The 22,846-nt window shown below is 39.1% G+C and overlaps 1 protein-coding gene across 1 annotated transcript in view; it reads left to right on the top strand.

Moving 5' to 3' along the window:
- SHB (SH2 domain containing adaptor protein B) overlaps positions 1-20,124 on the top strand; it is a 144,481-nt gene extending 124,357 nt beyond the window's left edge. Inside the window, 1 exon segment of the mRNA XM_070935421.1 lies at positions 18,113-20,124. Coding sequence (XP_070791522.1) covers positions 18,113-18,296 — 184 coding nt within the window. The 3' untranslated portion in view covers positions 18,297-20,124.
- The last annotated feature ends 2,722 nt before the right edge of the window (positions 20,125-22,846 follow it).

Raw genomic sequence — 22,846 nt, 5'->3', positions numbered from 1 at the left:
GTTCTTTTTGGTGTTTTGATACATAAGCGTTCTGAATTCTGTATGTAATGTGGCAAATTTTTACTTGGTAAAGCAGTCGTCTATATTCATGACTCATTCCTGCATTGTCAGCAAGTAATTCTTTTTAAACTTAAAACCTTTTCTCGGCAACCAGGATTTACAATGTTAGTAGTTAATGGTGTGAATTTCTCAATTAAAAGGGGAGAATATGGTCGCCTTCATGGAAACCACTGGAAAAAAAAAATCAGTTCATCATTAAAACGCATGTACCTATCAAGCTATTAAGCACAGAGAGAATAACTCCTGTTCATAGATTGCCGATGGCTTGCGTTCAAGGAAGAGAGGTCCTTGGTGCTCTTTGAGCTTAGTTGTTTTCTTGCAGACATTTTATTACCCAAACTAGATAATGAAGCTAGCACTGATGATGTTACCTAGTTTGGATAATGAAAAATCTGCAAGAAAACAACCATGTTCAGAGGGCATCAAGGACCCCTTCCTTTCGACCCTGAGCTACAAATATTCTCTTTTTAAGGAAAAATTAAAAGAAATCTTATTATGAAGATTTTAAAATTCAAGGTGCTGATTATCACCTTTAAAGCCTTGTGTACCATGGGCCAGGTTATGTGCAAGACCACCTCTCCCTGAGAGTATCTACCCATCCCGCCAGGTCCTTCTCTTAAATGGTATCATCTGGTGTGATCTTGACTATGTACCTTTTCCATAGCTGCCTCCACCCTTTCAGAACAACCTTCTAGGAGGCAGTCAAGACTCTTCACCCATCCGCCAGGCTAGGAAATAAATGAGCCCAGCAAGTGTGGAGTTAATAGGATATCGTGGAACCATGAGAGGAAACCTGATGTATTTCTTGTTAGTTTTTTGTGATAAATGTTTATGTTTTGTTGTTATTGCCTGTTGTGAGCCAGCCAGAATTATTGTATCTAAGATAGGTGGTCATTTTAGTTTTATACCAAAAAAAAATCAATACAAATTTTAGACTTTTTCCAGCAGTCAGGCTAGAGACACGTATAATTAAATAGGCATATTATTGTGGTGCAAATGATAAAACATAAGAGTGTTTTGTTGTCGGTTGGTACATAAATCAATTGTATTTGGAAAGCAGAAAGATGTAAATTTAATTTAGGAAGAGAAAGAAACTACCCTATGGAAATCAATTGTCAGGAAATTGATAGAATACCAAGCCCTGAGAGGTTTTGCTATCCAAAGCCCAAATTACAAAAAGATGAAAACTGACCTTTGCAAATTGCATTTTCCAAACTGCCTAAAATCAGCTGAAGTGTTTGCATACAAATTCCTGGAAGTGTGATCTACTGTTTTCTGATGTTAGTTGGTTAAACTATGGAGAGGTTCAGATAATGAATGCAGATGTTAGATCATTCTGGAGAAAAATAGACAAGGGTGTAAAAAATAACCAAACAAGCCTACGTTTGCAAAAGGAAAAGACTTAACAAAACCCAAAGAGCAGAAGTAAGGCATTAAATCTGCAACACTAGATGTCTTAGGACAGTATAGTACATAATCTCAGCTCCCAGGATCACATGTGACACCCACCCATAATTACTAAGGAGATCTCCAGAATTGAAATTATAATTGTGGATACAATAGGGAGACATATACAATGTATGCCTTAAGAATTTAATTTAATTTTAATTAAATACAAATGATTTGTTTTTTGGCACCCTCAAAATGTATATACTGTATCCCTGTCCTTTGAAGCTAAATGAGCTGTTGATATATAATGGTAGATAGCAAGTCATTACTTTAACTTGTTTCAAATGTTCTTCAGAGTAAGTCATACTCCTTTCAGAACCCAAGCATTTACCAATTTGGATACTGTAATGTAAGATTTCAACCAATCACTGCAACTTTGTAAAAATTCAAAATAGGGATGCTGTCCTTCTTGCTGAAAAATGTCATTACTCTTTAGCCTCATAGGTCCAGATTCTGCAAGGGCCACTCTGCAAACTCATGTACCTTCAGGTCACTGGTTAAAAGGCTTTCCAGAGCTTTGAAAAATCTCCATACAGTAACGTCTACAAAACACTTGTTCTGCTGGCTGACACTGGCCTTTTTTCAGTGCTTTCTGAAACATTTTAGAGCACCTGAAAATAAAGCTTAACTTCAGTCACAAACAGTAGAACTGAAACGCATGGAATCTTTCAGTCTACATATCACTGGAGTTGATTCATTTTACAAACATTAGACATTGCCCAGAAATAAATGTTCTGCCTGTGGTTTTTAATGCTTGTCAGAGAAGCAAGAAACAATGTTGTTTGCAGTGCCATCCCCTTCGTTCGAAGTGCGGTTACTATTTTTTTAACTAAAATTAGGAGGCTTCTGGCACCAAAAAGAAGAATAACTAATAATATGATATACAGAAAGTTCTCAATTTACAACCATTCATTTAAGGTTACAACAGCACTGAAAAATGTGGTTTACAACTGATCACACTTATGACTGTTACAGCCTCCCCCAGTCACAAGATCAAAATTTGGATCATTTGGCAATTGGCATGTGTTTATGATGGTTGCATTGTCCCTGGGTCATATGATCACCATTTGAAACTTTCCCAGCTGGCTTCCAAAAAGCAAAGTCATTCTGGGATGCTATGGGATTCACTTAATAACTATGGTAATTTAACTACCACAGCAAAAAATGTCATAAAATCTGGTATGTCTCATTTAACCACCTCACTTAGTGACACACATTGTGATCCCAATTATGGTCATAAGTTGAGGACTACCTGTCAGTCCATATCCCATTTGTCAATGCAACATGGTTGTGTGGTAGACAATTCTGTGTTCCATCATGACAGAGAATTGTTAAAGATGAAGAATAAAGTTGTTGCATTCAAAGCAAGGCAATCTGTGTAAGAAATAATTAGTTGTACCCCATTATTTCAGAAGATTAAGTCTCAAATGATCGTAGCCCAGACACAATTTATAATTAATTGACCAAGTACCTGAAAAAGAGCAACAGCTTTTTCTAATAAGCTATCAATTCCAAATTTCCCCATTAAACAGTGTTGTTCTTATGTTTCAGTTATTAAGATAAATAGATTGCTTTCCATTGTCCTCTGCCCTCTTCCCAGGCAGCCTCAGAGTCTGTCATCCACCTTGCCTTAAAAAGAATTGCTTGGATTTCCTCCAAAATTACCCGAAACAGTTGTTGTTGCTGCGATTATTTTAACTGCATTCAGTTCTATCTTTGACTTTGGGGTACATGCAAAGAGCTTGTCTTAAATTGGGCTTCTCAAACTATATTAAATTATAGCTCTTATAATTCCCAGCACATATTTGGCTATTAACGTCTGGGTTACTAAAAAGATAAGCATCTTCCTATCATGAAAAACAGTAAAATAGAGAAGAAAAACTGAGAAATATTTCAATTCTTTATGAATAGGGAGATGTATAATTCCTAATCAGAGGAATTAGGAAATCCATATTGAGTCCATATTGCCTTGGATCATCTGATTTGTCTGGTGAGAGTTTGCCATGTTCAAGAGTTGTCACTTCATCGGCCATTTATTTGATGTGGCCATCAAGCAAAAATGTTGATCTGATTTCTCAAAACAAATTAATGGTTGATGTTTTGTAAAACTCTGCCGATCGGGGACTACGGTAGCATTGCAGTGGTGAATTCTGTTGAGTTTTGTTCAATGTTTTTTCATCTCTCTTTAAGTGGGAGAACTGTGTTTAAAAATTCTTCTGTCTTAACATGAAATGGATATGTCTTACAGTGAATATCTATGGCATGAATTTAAGCCCTTGCTGGCTCTTATCTCCATTTATTTATTTGCAAAGATGTGTTGATTTTTCCTTTTCAACACAATATTTTGCATGAAAGTTCCCATCCATGGGATAAGAGAGGAACTTTATAGCTTAAATCCTAACTGAACATCCGTGAATGAAAGAAACGCCCTTTGTTCTTAGATTTCTACTGGGTGAAGGAGATTTTTTAGCCAGCTCTCTTTCCCTACAATATTGCTCCCATTCTAGATGGTCTCCCTGTGTTCTCAGGCAAACATTTGAGGGCACAATAAAATAGCTGGAAAGTGGGGGTAGGAGACAGTGCCAACCAGCAGAACTGTGCTCAGTGGCACCCCCATTAGCAAACTAGAATCCTGTATTGGCTGCAGGTTTTAAGCCCCAACAAACTTTTAAGATCTTCACAGCCAGCATAAGCTTGGATCCAGAAGCAATGCCACTGTTTGAACTCCAAATGCTTGAAATGTAATCATTTGATGTGGGATACAGGGAAGGCCATAAGGACTTCACACCACCTCTACAAACATTTCAGCTGAAGGGCTGTTGTTTAAATCATAACTCAAGTCCTCTTTGCATTTACAAGGAAGTGGCAGAGGGTCCTGCTGTTAGCAAGTTGTTGTTATTGTTTAACCAAGTGCCTGTTGTTGGAAGGGATCCTCCTAGATTTCTCCCTGATTTCAAAATAGGTGCTAAAAGCTCTTCTTTTGAAAAGTAGCTGATTCTTCTTCTTCTTCTCCCTCTCTTTCTCCTTCTCCTTCTCCTTCTCCTCCTCCTCCTCCTTCTTCTTCTTCTTCTTCTTCTTCTTCTTTTTCTCCCTCCCCTTCCCCTTCCCCTTCCCCTCCCCCTTCTTCTTCCCTCCTCCTCCTCCTCCTCCTCCTCCTCCTCCTCCTCCTCCTCCTCCTCCTCCTCCTCCTCCTCCTCCTCCTCCAAAGAAGCATAGCTAGGAGGGAGGGTCTGATGTCTGTTATGTCAAAAGAATAGCACTCTAATATATAATCAGATATTGCTCCATGTTTGTCTTGTGGCAAGAGGGCAGGAGAAATGTCCTCATGAATTTGCTGGGCACTTTACGTGGGTCATTGTAATTTTTTTCCCTTCGAGTCAATGGGGTCCTTGGTGCTCTCTGAGCTTGGTGGTTTTCTTGCAGAGATTTTATTACCAAACTAGGTAACATCATTGGCACTGATGATGTTACCTAGTTTGGTAATGAAATGCCTGCAAAAAACCAGCAAGCTCCAAGAGCACCAAGGACTCCATTGACCTGCGCTGCAAATATTCTCTTCCATAGGTACTTTTGAGTCAGTGTTGACTCCTGGTGACTGACTGTTGGGATGAGTTATTGATGTTTTCTTGGCAAAATTTTAGATGTACTAATTTGCCATTGCCTCCTTCCAAAGGCTGACAAAGTGACCGGCCCAAGGTCACCCAGCTGGCTTCACACCTAAAATGGGATTAAAACTCAGAGTTTCCACCCTGATATCTTAACCACCATAACAAACTAGATCTCCATTGTAAATTATTAAGCTTTTAACTTTAGGTACCGGGTACCTAAGTCCCCCTGCCCAAATTTCATACGTTATTTTAAAAAGTCAATTCTTTGAGGTGTAGGGCATTCACTGAGGCTTATATCCGATCGCTTTCTTATATTCTGAAAAATAGCATGGCAATGACGCAACCAAATAGCTTCATTGAACACAAGCCTGGGCTTGCCTCTGTCATAGTTCTTGGTTTGTTTAGTTTTTGCCATTGACATCTTTAATGCACCATTCATGTGTTTAATATAAGCCCCTTTCTGTTCACTCCCAACAGACTGTGATGGCATTTATGTTTGCTTTCCTACCCTGTATGCTTTTTCGGAAAATGATGGATTGAATATATGAATTTCTTTTATATTGTAACAGACCTTTTATTTTCTTACTGTTTCCTTTCATAGCTCAGAATATTAGAGACGCAGTGTAACAATAAATCTAAAGTAATCAAGAATAAGGTGAAAGGGAAACATGCGGATTCAGTTTCCAATAAAATCCTGTTTGAAGGATAATTATAGCAGAAGGCAGGGTGTTAGGATGTGTCCACACCTATCTGTATGAGTAATGGCTATTGCTCTTTTGATTTCCAATAGTACCTACAAAAACTGGCAAAGACATTGAAGTTCTGACTTTGCTGTCAAAACTATGTGTTCAGAGTTGCATTTCTGCATTCCTCTTGTCCTTCCACCCTCTTGGGGGGTGGGGAGAAATGAGCTCAGATTTACTTGTTCCCATTTACTTTTTGTTAATGTTTTTTTAAAAAAGCTGTCGTTGCCATTTAGTTAATTGGAGAATTCAGCTGCATTCTCATGCTAAGCACAACATTTTACTGAATAGGATGAGAGCTATAAATTCCAGGAAATAAATGAAGTGAAGAGATAGAAGTATCAACCAACAGGCAAGTTGTAGGGAATGTGAGTAGGAGTCTGAGAGTCTCCTGTTCCATCATTCTTTTCACAGATTAAAATCTATAATTTGACAATACTCTAAATAGCAAAGCAATAGTTGCTATAGCGGAATAGCTGCATTGAGACCAAACAGGTAACCAAAGACATTACTCATCATTATAGCCAAAAAGAGTTTTTGAGTCATGCATCTGAATGATGCTGAGAAGGTTTCAGGATCATTGTCAGTAGGGAATCTCTGTAGCAACCTAAAATTCAACTGATTATTGTCCTAAATAAAAGTTTGATATCTTGCAGAAAGAACATTGGTCCTCCCAGAGCAGACATATTTGTGGTACATTTCAGGGGAGATGACATACTGTACAGTAATATAGTTTAATATAATCACCTACCATACTGTAATGTATAATATTACTATAGATTCATATTATTGTACTTGCTACTGCAAGTAGGGGAGGTAAAGTTATAGGACTGGTGGTTTGGCTGAGGAACCACTTCTCGGGAGTTCATGGCAGAGATTATGGACCCCAATGCCATCTCCTTAGAATGGATCGCCTATTAAACTGGTCCAAGAAATAGCCTCTGATTGAGTTACCTCCCTCCCCTTCTAGTGTTTGGTCATCCATATTGTTATTTTATCTCACCTACAACAACCTGTGATATGAAGCAGAAGTAGGCAAATAACAGGTGTGGTTGACGATGAGGAAGGAGACCTCTTAGTAGGATTCAATTGTCACATTCTGCCTCTTTGCTAATCCTCCTGCACAACATCAGACTCTCAAGCAGGAATTTCTAGAGACTCTTTTGTTTTTAGCTTCACAAAAACAACATAAAATAAATCTAAGGAATTGCCTAGACAGTCTTGTGATTTTTAAGTAAACATGATCATGCAGGATCTTCACTCTGTGGAAGCTTACATTTTCTTTTTCTTCCACGCTGAAACTAGTAGAGTTGGCTGTGATTGTGAACTGTGTCTAGACATGTGCCTTCTTTCAGATCATATCATAGCTTTTCTTGTTTTTTGTAGTTTCTGAAATTACAGTACAGCACCCACACAGATACTTTCATTTAAGTGTTTTATTGCAAAAAAATCTGCTGTATCCTACAGAGATTCCAGCTGACAAATTATGTGGATGGTATGTAAGAAAGACCTTGAGGAACAAGGCAGAGATACTGTTTAGGGAATGCTCAGATAAGAGAGGTCATACCCCATAGCTCTATAATGGGAGGAGAAAGAGCAATCTCCCTAACTTCTTAGGCTGCAAAGGAGACAATGGGAGATTTGTACTTTCAGGCCTGCAATATTCTGTTAATGTAGTAGCCTTACAATAAGGCAGAATAGTTCATCTGGTCATGTTTCCTATCTGGTTTACTTGTGAAGGCTGACATCATGATAGAACAGGGGTGTCAAACTTATGTCATCACAGCGGTATCACATGACATATCGCAACTTTTTTTCCCTTCACTAAACCAGGCATGGGCATGGCCAGCATGTGACACATCCGGCCCGCAGGCTGCGAGTTTCACAGCCCTGTGATAGAACATCCTTAGGCATCTTAATTTTTTTTAACCTACCTACTCAGCCTGTTGGGAAGTACCCAACCAGGCCAGGGGAGGCATCAAGTGCAGAATTAGCTTCAAGTCTTTGTGTAGCCACAAGTGATCCAGAACTGACTTCCCTTAAGCTCCATAGAATCTTATCTGTCTGTTCCCAGGCTAAGGCTGGCAGTCTGGGGAGTTTCCTGTATAATAGGCAGATTATTTAAAAAATGGTAAATTTGAATTTTACACATGTAGGTCTGGTTACTTGTGCCTAACACAGCCTCTGTTTCCCACCCTGTCCTTTTTCATTTTCACTAGTAGCAAATATAGCAGAGTTCGTGACAAGCATTTCTCCATCTGAGCACATTTCTCTCCCTTTTCCTCTACACAAAAATTCTGAATTTCTAGAAGTGCAAAATGCTCATTGGTACCTTTTGCCAAGTCTTCCTTCTATATTAATAATGCTGTATTTTCTAATCAGGGAAACCCCCTTTGATTATATTGGCATCCCTGTGTTTTGTAGCAAAGAAGCAATGATTTACAATGACATTTTTTTAAAATTCAGAACTATAGAACTAATGACATCTGGTAAATCTTCCTAAAGATCCATTTTTGGAACATTAGCTGTTAGAAAATGAAGCAATTGCTTTGCCTTGTTTTTTAGTTTCCTCAGAAATATTGTTATTCTGATTTTTTTTTTTTTTAAGGATCCTTACTTGCACATAAATCATACATTCCTGTTAATCTGAGTGGAAATGGTACTCCTGGTTTGAAACTATTTTTGCTGCTGTACTGTAAAAGCTTTTTTTTTTAATTTGCATTCAATTGTGTGAAACACCTGTGCGCTCGCTCAGAACAACTTGACAATTCAGAGAAAGAAAGGGATCAGAAGTGATTCGTGTCTCTGCTGAAACTTAAGCTGCCACCTATCACAACCAACACCAAGAGGAAACAGAATTCTCTACAACAGGAATGTCAAACTCGATTTCATTGAGGGCCACATCAGGGTTGTGTTTGACCTTGCGGTGGCAGGGGGGCATGGCCAGCATGACATCACTCATGTCAGGGGGCATATGTGGTGGCCTGAGCACCCTGCCAGCGAAAATGGGCTCCTGAACTCCGTTTTTGGCTGCAATGGCATCCTGCAACCCTCTGCCAGCGAAAACAGAGCTTGAGAGAGCTGTGTGTGGCCCTTGTGAGCTCTGTTTTCACTGACAGAGGCACCGTGGGCCAGTCCTTCACTGTTTCCAGGATGGCCCTGCAGGCCAGATCTAAGCACCATGCAGGGCGCATCCGGCCCCCGGACCGTGAGTTTGATGCCCCTGCTCTACAACATTCTGCATATTTTGTTCCATTGAGGGAGATTGGAATACCATAACTAAAAAAATGTAAAACATGTGCCAGGGACTAAAATTTGATGACATTATTTGGATTCTCCACAAATGCACTATAAGCAGCCTTGATTCTCAGTCCTAAGGACCACGGTACCTTGCTACAGGCACTCACTAAGCTTCTGTGATCTCAGAAGTGTGCAGATGTCTATGTGATAGAGCTAAGCAGTGGCCACTCTACAATTATGGCTTATTATACAGCCAGTGTGGTTGTGATGGAGAATGAAAATTCTCTTTTTCCTTTTGAGATGAAGTGAGCCTGACAATGCATGGGATTCCAAGTAATAGAGTCATAATCATTGAGCCCATGCTCTCTCTCCAATTGCATAAATGTTACATGTGAGTGTTTTAAAGTCATTTTATCATGAAAAAGAAGGCAATTTAACATAACTATTACCCTGTGCTCTTCATGAAAAATGCATTAAGCAATTATAACTGAAAGTAAGAGGTCTTGGGAAGCAACCTACTGCTGTGGGCAATGTGTCCCGGCAGCTGCAAAAAAAGTGTGAAGCCTTATTAAATGCCACAATTATTAGGAAGGTGATGGTTCATGTAATGGTGGGGTGGGTGGGGTGGTGAAGAAAGCGTGTCTGCCATATGCAGTATTTCGTAATCATTTTGATAAAAAAAATGTCCCATTTGTTTCGTTGAGGCAACTATTTTTTCATAGGCAGGAACTGCATTGTAAGTAGTGTGGCTGAATAGTATTAAGTAGATTCCTTCCAATTATGGTTATGAATGGCACACACTCCACTTGCGAAGCATGGCAGAGCTTTGATGCAATTATTGTAACCTACAGTGCTTCAGGAAAATGCTGGGTGGTTGTTATCGTCCAGAGGCCCATGTCTGGAAATTTTAAATGGGAAAACTAAGAGCCTCTTTCCTTTCATAGCACATTTCCAGTTCTCAATTAATTTTTCCAGTGCTCTGGCTGGTTGCTAAAAGTCTGATGCCACAAATCAGCGGCCATGGACCAAGCTAGTTCATCACAATGAAAGCTGATTTTCAGCACAAAGCAACTTTTCTGCAAGAGAATTGCTCATTTGATAGCTAATGGTGCTGCCAGTTTAAATGATTGACTCCCAGATGCGGATAGTTTTTGGACATTTACACTCCCTTTGGTGTTGGCTGCTATATGGCCATTTGACATGGAACTCTGCTCAACCACGGCTTCCTCTTCAGCCTGGTTTAAAATACATTTTAACTCATTCATTCATTTTAACAATCTAAGAATTTCACCAAAAAAATGTAGAATTCTGGATTGTACAACAACAGGAATAGGAGTATAGTTTCAATATACTCTTCCACTTTTAAAAGCTCTCTGCATGTTATAAATTATCAAATCAGGAGTACTATATAGAATCCTCTCCTATCTAATGACCATAACATGTACTGTGTTTCCCCGACTACCCTGAAGTCCTAGCTTGATTTTTACATGTGTGCCCAAAATAAGCCCAACCCCCAAAATAAGCCCTAATTAAGACCCCACCCACTCCAGGGTGCACGGATAAAAATTAAGCTAGGGTGAGGATGGGGTGGGTGGAGCTGCTGTACTACTTACCTTCAGACAGTTGCAACCAGGCCTCGTACACCCTGTCTTGCTGGCCCATTTCTTCTGCAGCCGGCAAGGTTTGCAAGGCTTTCCTAAAGGCCTCTGCAGCCGATAACAGCGCTCCGGATCATTCTGGAGCTCTGTTATCATCTGCAGCATTCAGGAAAGCCTTGCCGGCTGCTGTAGTTCCTAAAGACCTCTGACAGAAGAAAGGAAGCTGGGGGTGACAGGCACAAGTGAGGTGAGTCAGTGGACAACATCCCCCCCCCCCCCGAAAACAAGACCTGGTGCCTTTTTTGGTGGCAAAACAATACAAGACAGGGTCTTATTTTCGGGGAAACACGGTAACTTACAGTGTTACAATTCAAAGAATGTAGAGTGTGTAGAACAGCTCTTAAAGCAATGTCTTTATCACACTTTTTTTCCTGATTTGCAGTATGTAAGGTTGTAGCAAACAACCAAAGATAAGCATTAATGCGAAGGTGCAAACATGTAACATAGAAGAATTACAGAAAACAGAACTCAGGACTTTTTCATCATGTACATAAGATTCCCATCTGATTGCATCAGTATCTTGGCCATGTTAGGAGAAAAAAAATCCAAGATTTCATGTTATTGAATAGTTCTGGGTAGATGGAACACTTAGATCTGGAGCCAATGGGTTGCAGCCCATAATTGCTATTATTATTGCAATTGAGTGACTGTTGACAGGGTTACATGGACTGAAAAATCATCACTTTATTTAAGTCGGTTTCATCAGATACTGTTTTGCTGAATTGTTGCAGTTCACAACTCCATCTGGCTCCTGTCTGTAGCCTGCCTCTAAACCTTTCAGTGCTGTCCACTGGCCTCTTTCCTTCCCAAATGCAGCTGTCAGTATCACTTTTGTGGTTCCTTTATTTTTAGAGAGAAAGCTTTAAGCCCAGATTATGTGGCCATGGTCAGCACAACATCACTTGGTTGTTCAAATTCTTGGAGATTATTTGTCAAGACTCCTTACTATGGGAATGCAACATTTGTCAGTGCTGGAAAATTGAACTTGGTATTTGGAAAGGTTAGCTAACATTTGAAGTAGTTTTGTGAATCTAACCAGGCAGTTTGTACTATACAGTGAGTGCATTTTGAAATTTCACACACAAAAACAAGTCCTACACAATGGTTCTGTTCACAAACTGTGCTAAACCATGTTTTGCTTTCCCTTGATGTACTGAATAAACCACAGTTGGTTGATTTTACACATTGAGCAATCAACTGTGACCTACCCATTGCAATGGTTAGATTCATGGAGAATGTTAAGTGGAACTGAAGAAACACCATGATGGCTTTCCATGGTATGTGAATGAGACATGCCAAAGAGAACCATGTTACGTTTGTATAGCCTATATGTAATTTCCCTATTTATAGAGTAAAATATCCTGAAACATTATGTTAATGTCAATCTTTGGAATCACTTCACAAGTTTCCTATCATATTATATAGCTTTGGAAAGAATCTCCAGCATTGCACAATATCCTTGTAATGCCTTCTTGTCTGTCTTGTCTTCTTAATTTGAAGCTCTTGAAATATGCTGGCCTGCAGTTTTGATAATTCTCCATCAGCACGGGTCAAGATTCCAAGGAATTATTGTAGCTACAGTCCAAAGGTTTCATTAAGGCCTTAGATTGACAAGGAGGAAACATGATGTAGCGTATGATGGTGGAATTTATGAGAGTTTATTAATCCTTACCAGTTATTAGCCAGGCTGTTCCTTAGCTGCCAAAACAAGAGGAGATTTCATAAGTTTGTTTAGTCATTTTCTTTCTGCCTCCAAGACCTTTTGTAATACTGCCCTTATCTAATCATATAGGCTGTTTCCTTTTCTAGCAGAGATGCCAGCTTTGGCTTTCCTCTTGCCAACATTCTCCCACAGACATCTCAGTGTGACCTATTGCATCCAATAGGTTCCCTCCTCTAGTTACTCATTAAACTGCTTTCCTGGTTAGCCTTTCCTGGTTTTATTTGCTGGAGTTTCTGCAGACCTGCTTTTAATTGAGATTGGATTTGGCAAGAAATCCCACAAATGTGACTGAAAAAAAGGGGAATCAATAATTTTCCAGGTTTTCAAAAGCTTCCTTCCTGTTAACTTGGAAATGATTTCACCATCAAAGTAGCTATTTTGCATGCTGACATGCTTTAGGTAGGAATTTCCCAGGAAACCTTCTTGAAGAATTCATCCGGCTGTTCTTTTTACCTTTGTAGCATATGTAGATCCAGTAAAGTTTAAGTGATTGGGGAGAATGTGGCTGAGAAATTAGCATACCTGCCTTTTAAGGGTACAGTACATCGTGAGCATTTAAAGTGAATGAATGTGTTTTAACCCTGTCACTTGTGTATTTAACTGATTGCAGAGCGAGGAATGTTTGAACCTTGGGATCCTAGGGGCAAGAGGAAGCTAGGTAAAGTTATACAGGGTGGAAGACAATCACATCTAGAGGCGAAAGATTGGAAGCTCACACTCCTCAGTAGGCTTCCCAATTCACAGGCACTCATTGTGTCCACAGTTAGAAAGGCAAGCCTGATAGATTTTTGAACAAGAGCTGTCAAAAATCCATTAACAGTCTTGCAAGGACACATACCACAGCTGAATATGGGTCACGAACAGCAAACTTTGCAAGAGAGCAGAGAAGAGCACATTTTAATTCCACAGGCAGAGGGTTACATCAGAGTTTTTGCAATTCATGCAGTCAGCTGAATGATTATGGAAAACGTTCCATTCAAGTTGATTTGATCTTATGTCTTATTAAATTTTGTATTTAATCAAATCAAGGTTAATGAGAATGCGGGGAAAGAAAACTAAACACAACAGGTAAGGAAATTTGGACACCCTTTCAATTAGCACCTCATAGCTCTTCTTTGGCAGAAGAAACGGCTTCCAACTATTTGCTACAGGCAGCTATATATCTTTTTTTCCCCTTACTTTTGGTGTGCTTTCTTGCAGAATTTTTCTATAGTTCAAGAATATTTTGAGGACTCTTTGCATGCACTTCATGTTTGAGATCTTCCCACATTTTTTACAGTAATATACAAGTTTGGGAACCATGGTAGCCATTCCAAAGACTTTTTTTTCTCTCTCTTGTAATTGCTTCATGATTGATTTGGGAAACTATTTTGGACTGTTATCTCACTACGGTAATATTTCCAAGTTCTTTTCAGTTTCAATTTCTTCACTGACTATGGAACATTAGCTTCTTGGAAATGTTGAAATTTAGTAGAATCTATCCTTCCTTCAGCCCACACAATACTTCTGTGCTACTGGATGCCATATAATGATCTTGCTCAATGCCTGGCAAAATGTCCTTTTCTTTAAATTCCTCAGACATTTTTCTTCAAATGTTTCACGTGCAGTGCCTAAAGAAGTCAACATTGGTTTTTATCAGTCAAAAGCACCTTGTTCCAAAGGGTTTCAGGCTTATCAAAGTTTGTTGGTTTATGTGTTTGCCTCACTGAAACAATGACCTGTGATGAGATTAGAGAAAATATTTCTTTCTGATAACTCTCTGATGAAGATTATTGTTGTATAATCAATACTGCATAGAGGACTTTTGGGTAACTACTTCAGTGTCAGTTAAACGTTTCAGCAAGTGTTTTGCAGTGATTGTGGGTTCTACCTTGCAGATCAGTGTCCCATAATCAGTGAAAAAATGAAGTTTTTTTAAAAAAGGTTGGATATTTCCAAGGCCTAAGAATATTTATCAGCTAGTAGATTTCCACAAGGAAGAGTAAGGCAAAATCCAAAAACAAGAACTAAAAGCTGTTAGAGGTGGCTGTAGGAAATATTTGGAAGCTGCCGTTTCTACCAAAACGGGTATTGACTGAAAAGGTGCGCAGCTTTTTGGTCTGTCATATTCACTGTTTTGGTTTTTTTGACTATGTAAATAACTATCCATAAATTATAAGGACATCCACTACATTTTCAGAAAGATGTTGCATTTAACTTTTTACCATGTAGAAGTTGTGTCAATTTCTGTTCACTTCAGGAGTGCAAGAATATGCCTAAACTTTTATATACAGTTGTGAAAAGACTGGAAGAAGAGCAATCAATTCAAAGTGTTGTGCATTTAACAGGTTTTCTAAAACAGGGGTTTCCAATCCAGGGGGTGAAATTCAGCAGGTTCTGGAGAACCGGTAGCAGAAATTTTGAGTAGTTCGGAGAATTACCGGCAAATACCGGCAAATACCACCTCTGGCTGGCCCCAGAGTGGGGTGGGAATGGGGATTTTGCAGTATCCTTCCCCTGCCATGCCCACCAAGCCACACCCACAGAACCAGTAGTAAAAAAATTTGAATTCCACCACTGCTCCAACCCCCGATCGAAGGATTGGCACTGGTCTGTGGCATGCCAGCAACCAGTCTGCACAAACAAGTAAAGCCCCTTCCGGGGGTTCCGGCAGGCAGCATGCAAAACCACGTTCCCCTCCAGAGACCTCCAGTTTGGCATCATGGTGAAACAGTTAGGGAAATAGCGGGCTCTGATGAGCCCCACGAAAACCCCGGTTGCCGAACTGCCACCAATGGGTCTTCGGACCGGAACCGTCCTGCAAGGATGGGGGAAAAGGAGGGGCACCTCGGACGACCAAGAGGAACAGGCAAGTTCCTCAGAGGTCAGAGGGAACCTCTGTGAGTCGGCAGCATGGGGCTGCAGCCATGGCGGCTGCCACAAAGCTGGGACAACAGGCAAGAAATGTGCTGAGGAAACTGGATAGAAACGGAGCTCTTTGAAGCCGGGTGAGTGACAACCAACCCAGGCTAGAACAACGCCTAGAGCAAAATTAACATCTATAAGATCCCTAGCTATAAAATAGCGGCTGAATAACAAAGGGGCTGAAAGTTTAAAATGCTACCTTAAAGAAACAAAGACCCGATAAACAACTAAGCTTTGAATAGAACTAAAGGAATTAAATTAGTGATTTGTATTAATTTGTGACCGGATCAAAAGCTTTGTTTTGAAAAAATGTGTTTTATGTTTATGTTTTAAAAAAATAATAAAAAACTTTTAAAAAAAAAAAAACCACGTTCCCCTCCGGTCCACGGAAAAACCTCTCTCCAGGGAACAGGTTCCTGGTACCCCAAAGGTTGGGGGCCGCTGTTCTAAAGCATGATTATGCTGCAAGATAATAGGACAGCCCCTGACAGCCCATATGCATATTATATTCCTATCTCTGACAAATAAAAATTGTCCTATGATAAGACAATCTGGGATCCATTTTCATGTCTTGCAAAGTTACAAATACAAGGAAACATAATTTGGCAATGTAATATGCTTCAGGGAAGTAGGCTTGGAAAACTGGATTCAGGAATATGATATTCTCTTCTAATATTCTGCCAGTAGGAATCCTGTGTAAAGTTGGTACAGAGCCAACCTTTCACTGGCTCTTTCAGACCTTTCAATATAATTCCCTCCATATAAATAAATAAAAACTTTCATATTGTCTGAATATTAGGCTGTAGATAGTTTATTCATGATTGGTTTGATTGATCCATAGTTGGTTGCATTCACATGTCATGCCAAGCTATAAAACGTGATTTATAAACCATAATGGATAGTAGTAAAAAAAACCTCATCATGATCCAGTATATAAACTAAATCCCAAACCAATCTTGTATATGATCCAGATCAATAGATAATCATTCTAACTGCAAGCAAACAAACAAACAAATTTAACTAGTGTCTTCTGTTCTTGCATTAAATCTAAAAAGACCTCTCATCAGATTGGCCTCTATTCTAGTTTTAAATTAACATGCACCTGTTTTTACAATCCCATTAATTTGGTATCAGGATTTTAAAGCGTTTACTAGAGGAGGATAAAAAAAAGCATAATAAACTTGAAGGGATACCACAATATATCTGCTCATAATAAGTATTTAGAGGTGTCACCCTTGGCTTAAAGGAAATCGTTTAGAGAACAATTATGTTTCAAAAGAGAATCATTCTCGTAAAGAATTTAAATTTAAATCAAGATTTTTTTAAGCGTGCCAGAGCTATAATTACAATGCCTGCAGTGATTTCTGCTCTATAGAGAAGGGTCATTTCATCACAAAATTGCCTTGGAAAATTTGAATAATGTGAGTTTGAAATTTGCTTCAGCTTCTTCACAGGGTGGAGATATCCCCACGTCCTATGAAAAAGCTGAATTTTCTTAAGCAATTTAAGAGGGGATAAAGGCACTATTCTCAATTTAAAATTATCTCTTTGTGCCCTTGAGACGCAAACTCAAACACCTTCCCTGCAGTCTCTCAGCCTTCTTTCAATTGCCTGCGCAGTCAGAAAAATCTCCCTAGATTTTTCTTTTTCTCTCTGTCTCTCTCTTTTTTAAAAAACATTTTGGCTCATTATAAATTAAGTGGTAAGCTATACATGTTTCTCTGGAGGCATCATCCAACAAGGGTTTCTGTACCCTCAAATTTAGCATTTGTTGCCTGAGGTATTTGTTTTTAGACTTTGCAGAAAAAATTGACAGCTGAATACAGAGTAGTTGCATATTTGTTATAAAATCCAAAGCCACCCATAGACTGGTCTATATTTGTATCGTGTTATCCTAACTTGGGTATATTCAGAGAGGTTCCGTCTAATTAGGGATAGACAATATTTATTCATAGCATCATTCTCAGTAATGTAGCACACAACTATATATATTAATGGTTGATCAGAGCCAACAACTCTTTCTCTTTAATCCTACTTCATAATGGGGGGGGGGGTCTGCAGTTTTTCAGAATTTAGAAGCAGAAAATGGAAAATATAGTGAGGGGTCCTTGGTGCTCTCTGAGCTTGGTTGTTTTCTTGCAGAGGTTTCATTACCCAAACTAGGTGACATCATTAATACTAGCTATTGATGATATTACTTACTTTGGGTAATGAAACCTCTGCAAGAAAACAACCAAGCTCAGAGACCTCATTTCAGCCTGGAGCTACAAATATTCTCCTTTTATTGGAAAATATAATGTCTGTCTACAGAATCTTAAAACAAATGCATCTTTTTCTGGGATCTCTTGGCAGCTCCAAAATCCTAGGATTTTGCATTCCATCATAAAATTGCCATGGAAAATTTCAATAATAAATAATAATTAATAAGTAAATAATAAAAGCACTTTCAAAACCAAAGCACTGAATAGTCCATACTCCCTTAGGCAGCTGGCAGACAGGTTATGGTCATTTCAATGACACGTCACTGGAGTTTTAAAGCAATTATTTAACTAAATGTTCTGCTTTGTTTTTCTTACATATGGTGCCAAGGACAGGTGGGAATTTTTTTAATATATTCAGCATGTTCTACATTCATGTAACATATTCATCATCAGATTCCCTTATCAATGGTGGCTTGTGGAACTTTCAACTTTCTCTCTCTCCCCCCCTCCTTTCTTTTTCCAACAGGAGTAACCAAGGGTTCATGCACATGAAGTTGGCAAAGACCAAAGAGAAATATATTTTGGGTCAGAACAGCCCCCCCTTTGACAGCGTGCCTGAGGTTATTCACTACTACACTGCAAAGAAACTGCCTATCAAAGGAGCTGAACATTTGTCACTCCTCTACCCTGTAGCTGTCCGGACCTTATAATTGTTCTACGCACGCTCCTTCCTGTGGATTGGAGATGAAGGCTGCAGCAGCAGAAGGATCCCTGCATTGGCATCAGCAGCATTTCTTGGAAACAAAGGACCCCTTTCGGTCTTTCCAGAAACAGACTGTTGTATAGTAGTATGAGTGGAATTGTTGCACTACTTTGCATGTCCTGTGTGGAAATGTTGGCTTCTATTTATATGAGAGAAAATGGATTCACACGTAGAAGAAATGCATCTTTTTCCAGGAATCCCACCCTCCCACGCTCCCAGAAATGGAAATCTTGCCAAACCCAAAGAAAGCTCTTGAAAACTTTCTGCCTGTGGGCCCACAACATGCTCCCTTCCTAGCTGTTTTTTGGGGGGGAAGAATACATTGACTGAATCTGCAAATGGACTCATTCCCTTCTGGGAGCAGAGTGGAAGGGGAAAAGAAAACTGGCTTTGCTACACACTCCAGACTTGGGAATTACGTATTACACACTCAACCCCAGATTTGTGTTATTGTTTTCATGCGCAAATTAACCCAACACGAAGACCCTCCCCTCCCAGTTTGTTTGTTGTTGTTTTTTTGGTCTTAATGAGGATGTCATTTTAAAGATCTCAATGAGTAATTTTGCAATGGCAGAAAGTGTTTGGTTATTTATGAATAGGGTATGTACTTAAATAGTGGTTTAATATATATACATATATAATTATATTTTTATTCCCCTCTCCTTATGCGGGGGGGAGGGGTACAACAATAAAGCTCTAAGGGTTTTTTTGTGCCGATTCCTAATTTAAAGGTAATGACTCAGTTCTGTTTTTTGTTGTGTACGTACAATGTAAGTGGTGATGGTTCATTGATTTCCCAAGGAAGGTCAGGGTGGCAAGGGTTGATGTTTACATGACCATATTTCAGACCTAATGACCCTTCCACAGGCAGGCTTCCTCAAGTTGATAATGGCATCCGTGTGAAGAGTGGCCCCACCTCAGGGATATGGGGAAAACCCATGGATAACTTTCTGTTGTTGTTTCTCAAAATTACTAATGCGTAACAAAATGTAAATCAGGCCCACTTTGTCCCTGCCCCCCCCCCATTCTTTTTTTTTTGTCATGCACAGAAATAGGGGTAGTTTCTGTACTCCACCCATCTTGTCACTTTCTTCATAACCATTTGGAATAATTGCTTCCAAAGCTCTCTTATCCTTCACACTGTCACAACACTTGGCTTCTACCTCATTTATAAAGTATAGGCCCATCTCTCTTTTTCTGCCAGGTCTGGCATGTATTTTTCCCCTCATAAAACCAATTTAATTGGCAGCCTCTTGATGTGCTTCTTCTTCTTTTATACTAATGGCAAATATATCTTACAGAACCAGTTTTCCCCTTTAAAACAACCAATAAACTGGATTTAAGATAGGAAGAAGCACATCATACTGGTGTCAGATGTTCAACCAGCCACAATTTAATAAATGTGTTAAAATACCGAGCCCCAATCTTCCGCATCATTCTTATTTATAGCACTACCCATTTCTACATTGGTGATCTGAGTCAAGATTCAAATTTGCAGTTTTCACTGTCTCTTTGTTGCAATAACACTGTAAAATTAACATTTTAACTAGACTGCCTTCGAAAACTACAACTCCCTTTCATTCATATGCTGGTTTAGAAGTATAATGGAATAATTGTTACTCCAGTGACTGTGTAAAATACTGGTTTGTTGTACTATACAATGTGAAAAACAAAGTCCTCAGATGATCTGATTTATAAATAGTATCTTTGTTGCCTGATTCATTTTCGTCCCATATAGACCATTTTTCAATATGGTATGAATGACAGAATTCTGATTTACCTGTTTGATAACAAAGAAATAAATCTCTGTAAAATGCGTGTTGAATTGGCTGCCACTAATGTAAAAGAATGTTCAAAATAATTTTGCATGCCAAGTGTCCCTGTTGCTATTTGTTTTTTAACAGATACTGTGGGATTTTCTCCCTTAAATGAAGTAAAAAAAACATTTTAAACAAAACAAAACAAAATCAAAACACTTGAGTTCCTTTTTTATTTTCTTCTCAGGTTTTCTCCATAGAATGCATCTTTGCTCTATACAACTTCCAGAATCCCCAGTTATTTAAATAATGGTCTACAATTTAATCTCAGTTAGCTTCATATATGAAAACATGTAAAAAGTTACAGCAGAATTCATTCATTTAAGGTGCGTTCAGCCATTGTTGGAACCATTTTTGTAGCCACTTTTTCAATTTGTTATGGAATGCTGACTAAATTTTGTAAAGTCCCTGGATTCTGAAGAGCAGTTTGATCTAGTGGTTAAGTCACCAGGGTAGAAACCAGGAGAGATGAGTGCTAGTCTCATCTTAGACATGAAAGCCAACAATGACTTTGGGCCAGTCACATTATCTCAGCCCCACTCATCTCACAGGGTTGTGGGGAAACTAAGACGAAAGAGTATTGGGTATTTTCGCTGCCTTGAGTTATTTATTTAAAAAAGGCAGGATTTTCTTTAAAATCTAATAAATAAATAAAAACTTGGTACCTACATACCACAGTTTGCCAGCATACTTAATTGTTTCAAGGGCTGATTGTTCCTGGGCCTCTCAAATATCAGAAGGAATAAAACAAGTTTTTACCTGCCAATAAGGTGAGAGCACTCCAGTGTCCCAATAAAGGAGAATATTTGTAGCTCAGGATTGAAATGAGAGGTCCTTGGTGCTCTCTATGCTTGGTTGTTTTTGTTTTGTTTTTTTGCAGAGGTTTCAATATTCAAACTAGGAAACATCAGTGCTAGGTAACATCATCAGTATTAGGACTGATGATATTACCTAGTTTGGGTAATGAAACATCTGCAAGAAAACAACCAAGCTCAGAGAGCACCAAGGACCCCTCACTCTGGTGTTTCTTTTCCAGCCACAACAAAATAAATCATGGAATGCCTTTATTGAAGGCATTTCTATGCCACAACATGTAATACCAGCCTCCAACATGACTTCACTTAACCACTATTCTGGAATGCCATTAAGCAATTCTTGTGGAGGGATTTGGAATCCAGTGTTTACTACCTAAACCCTTTATACCAGAAGGAAAAAAAACCTTTATTTTCAGACATTATTTCAACTTTCTCATTTAAATCTTTCCTTTGTATAAAATTCATTTGTCATTAGCCTAGTTACTAATTTCAGAGGACCAAATTTCCAGTCTCTCGTGACTCTGAATTGTAGTGGTATAGCTGTGCTACCTGAATCACAAAAATATTGAATTGGCCTGAAGACAAAAGGAATCTATTGGTTCTCCATAACTACTACTTTTATCATAGTATAAATTATCTCATCCTTCAATCTTCTATTTCAGTTTTTCTTCTGAGAAAATCTGGACACCTGGAACTACTAGGAAAAGCAGGACCAAGTCAATGCTGGTCACTTACAGGAGCTCAGCCATACTGAGTTGCCTCCTTTCAAGAGAAAGAGATTGAGATTCCCTCTTTTGAATGTGGAATTTATGTCCAGTCTTGACTCGCCCTTATTTTGAATCCCTTTTCAATACTCTAGACCAGGGGTTTCTGGGAGTTGAAGTCCACAAGTCTTAAAGTTGCCAAGGTTGGAGATCCCTACTCTAGACAATAAATACGAACCTGTATAATATACTCCGCACCAACACAATTAAATTCTGCACCCAATGAAGTTGATTTAAAAAGAGTTCATTGAACATATAAATTATGAATGCAGCTTTGAGTCCTCTCCTCAGTTTGAGGAAGAAACTGGCTTTGGAAGACCCCAGGGCACAGGAGACCCTCTCATAAACACCAAGTACATTTCTAGCTTCAGATAAGGATAGCGCTATTATCGCTACTCATCTAAGCATATATTTGCAGGATATAAAGCAGATGGATAGTGTACTTAATAGTTTGTCTTTCATCAGCCTGGGGCCCCAAACATGCAACACTCACTACCTTCTCCTTCTTCCAGAGCAATAACAATAACTCACTTGTCCTCATTGTCACTTGTAACTCGCATACAGAGGCAACACCTGGTATATCTAAAGCAACCAAACCTTAGCAGAGCTGGTTAATGCTTGGCTGGAAAGTCACTACAAAAGCCCAGGGTGTAGGTTCAAGAGTGACTATGGCAAACTATTACTTCTCTATAAATCGTGAAACCTGGCATGAAACCTGACTCAAGTTTGTATCTTTTCTCCCAGCTTTCACCCCAGATATTCTAGAAGGAGCAGGCAGGGAAAGCAGAATATGTTCAGTCTTAAGGAGGCAAGTTTACAATCACTTTAGTTATTTTCATGTCTCTTCTGCTTTCATGCCAGAGAGGCAACCTTTCCTTTCCTTAGCCTTGATTGCCCTTGGGAAGCTTCCTTCAACATTTTTACTTTTTGCTGGACCTACTGGTCAAAGATAACACAGTGTCACATCATTCCCTAGGTTCTTGATGCCAGCAGTATCTCACACCCAGTCTGATCTGGTTTCTAATGGCCATGTCAATCACAGTGCACGAAACGCTACAAGGTAGTCTCAGCTTGTTAGAAATCATCATCTCATATGGTCGT

This window comes from Pituophis catenifer, unplaced genomic scaffold, assembly GCF_029215685.1.
Source record: "Pituophis catenifer annectens isolate HBS135680 unplaced genomic scaffold, rPitCat1.0.hap2 SCAF_2, whole genome shotgun sequence".
Classification (NCBI taxonomy): Eukaryota; Metazoa; Chordata; class Lepidosauria; order Squamata; family Colubridae; genus Pituophis; species Pituophis catenifer.
The sequence above is the reverse complement of the archived record's forward strand: the minus strand, read 5'-3'. Positions and strand labels throughout refer to the sequence as shown.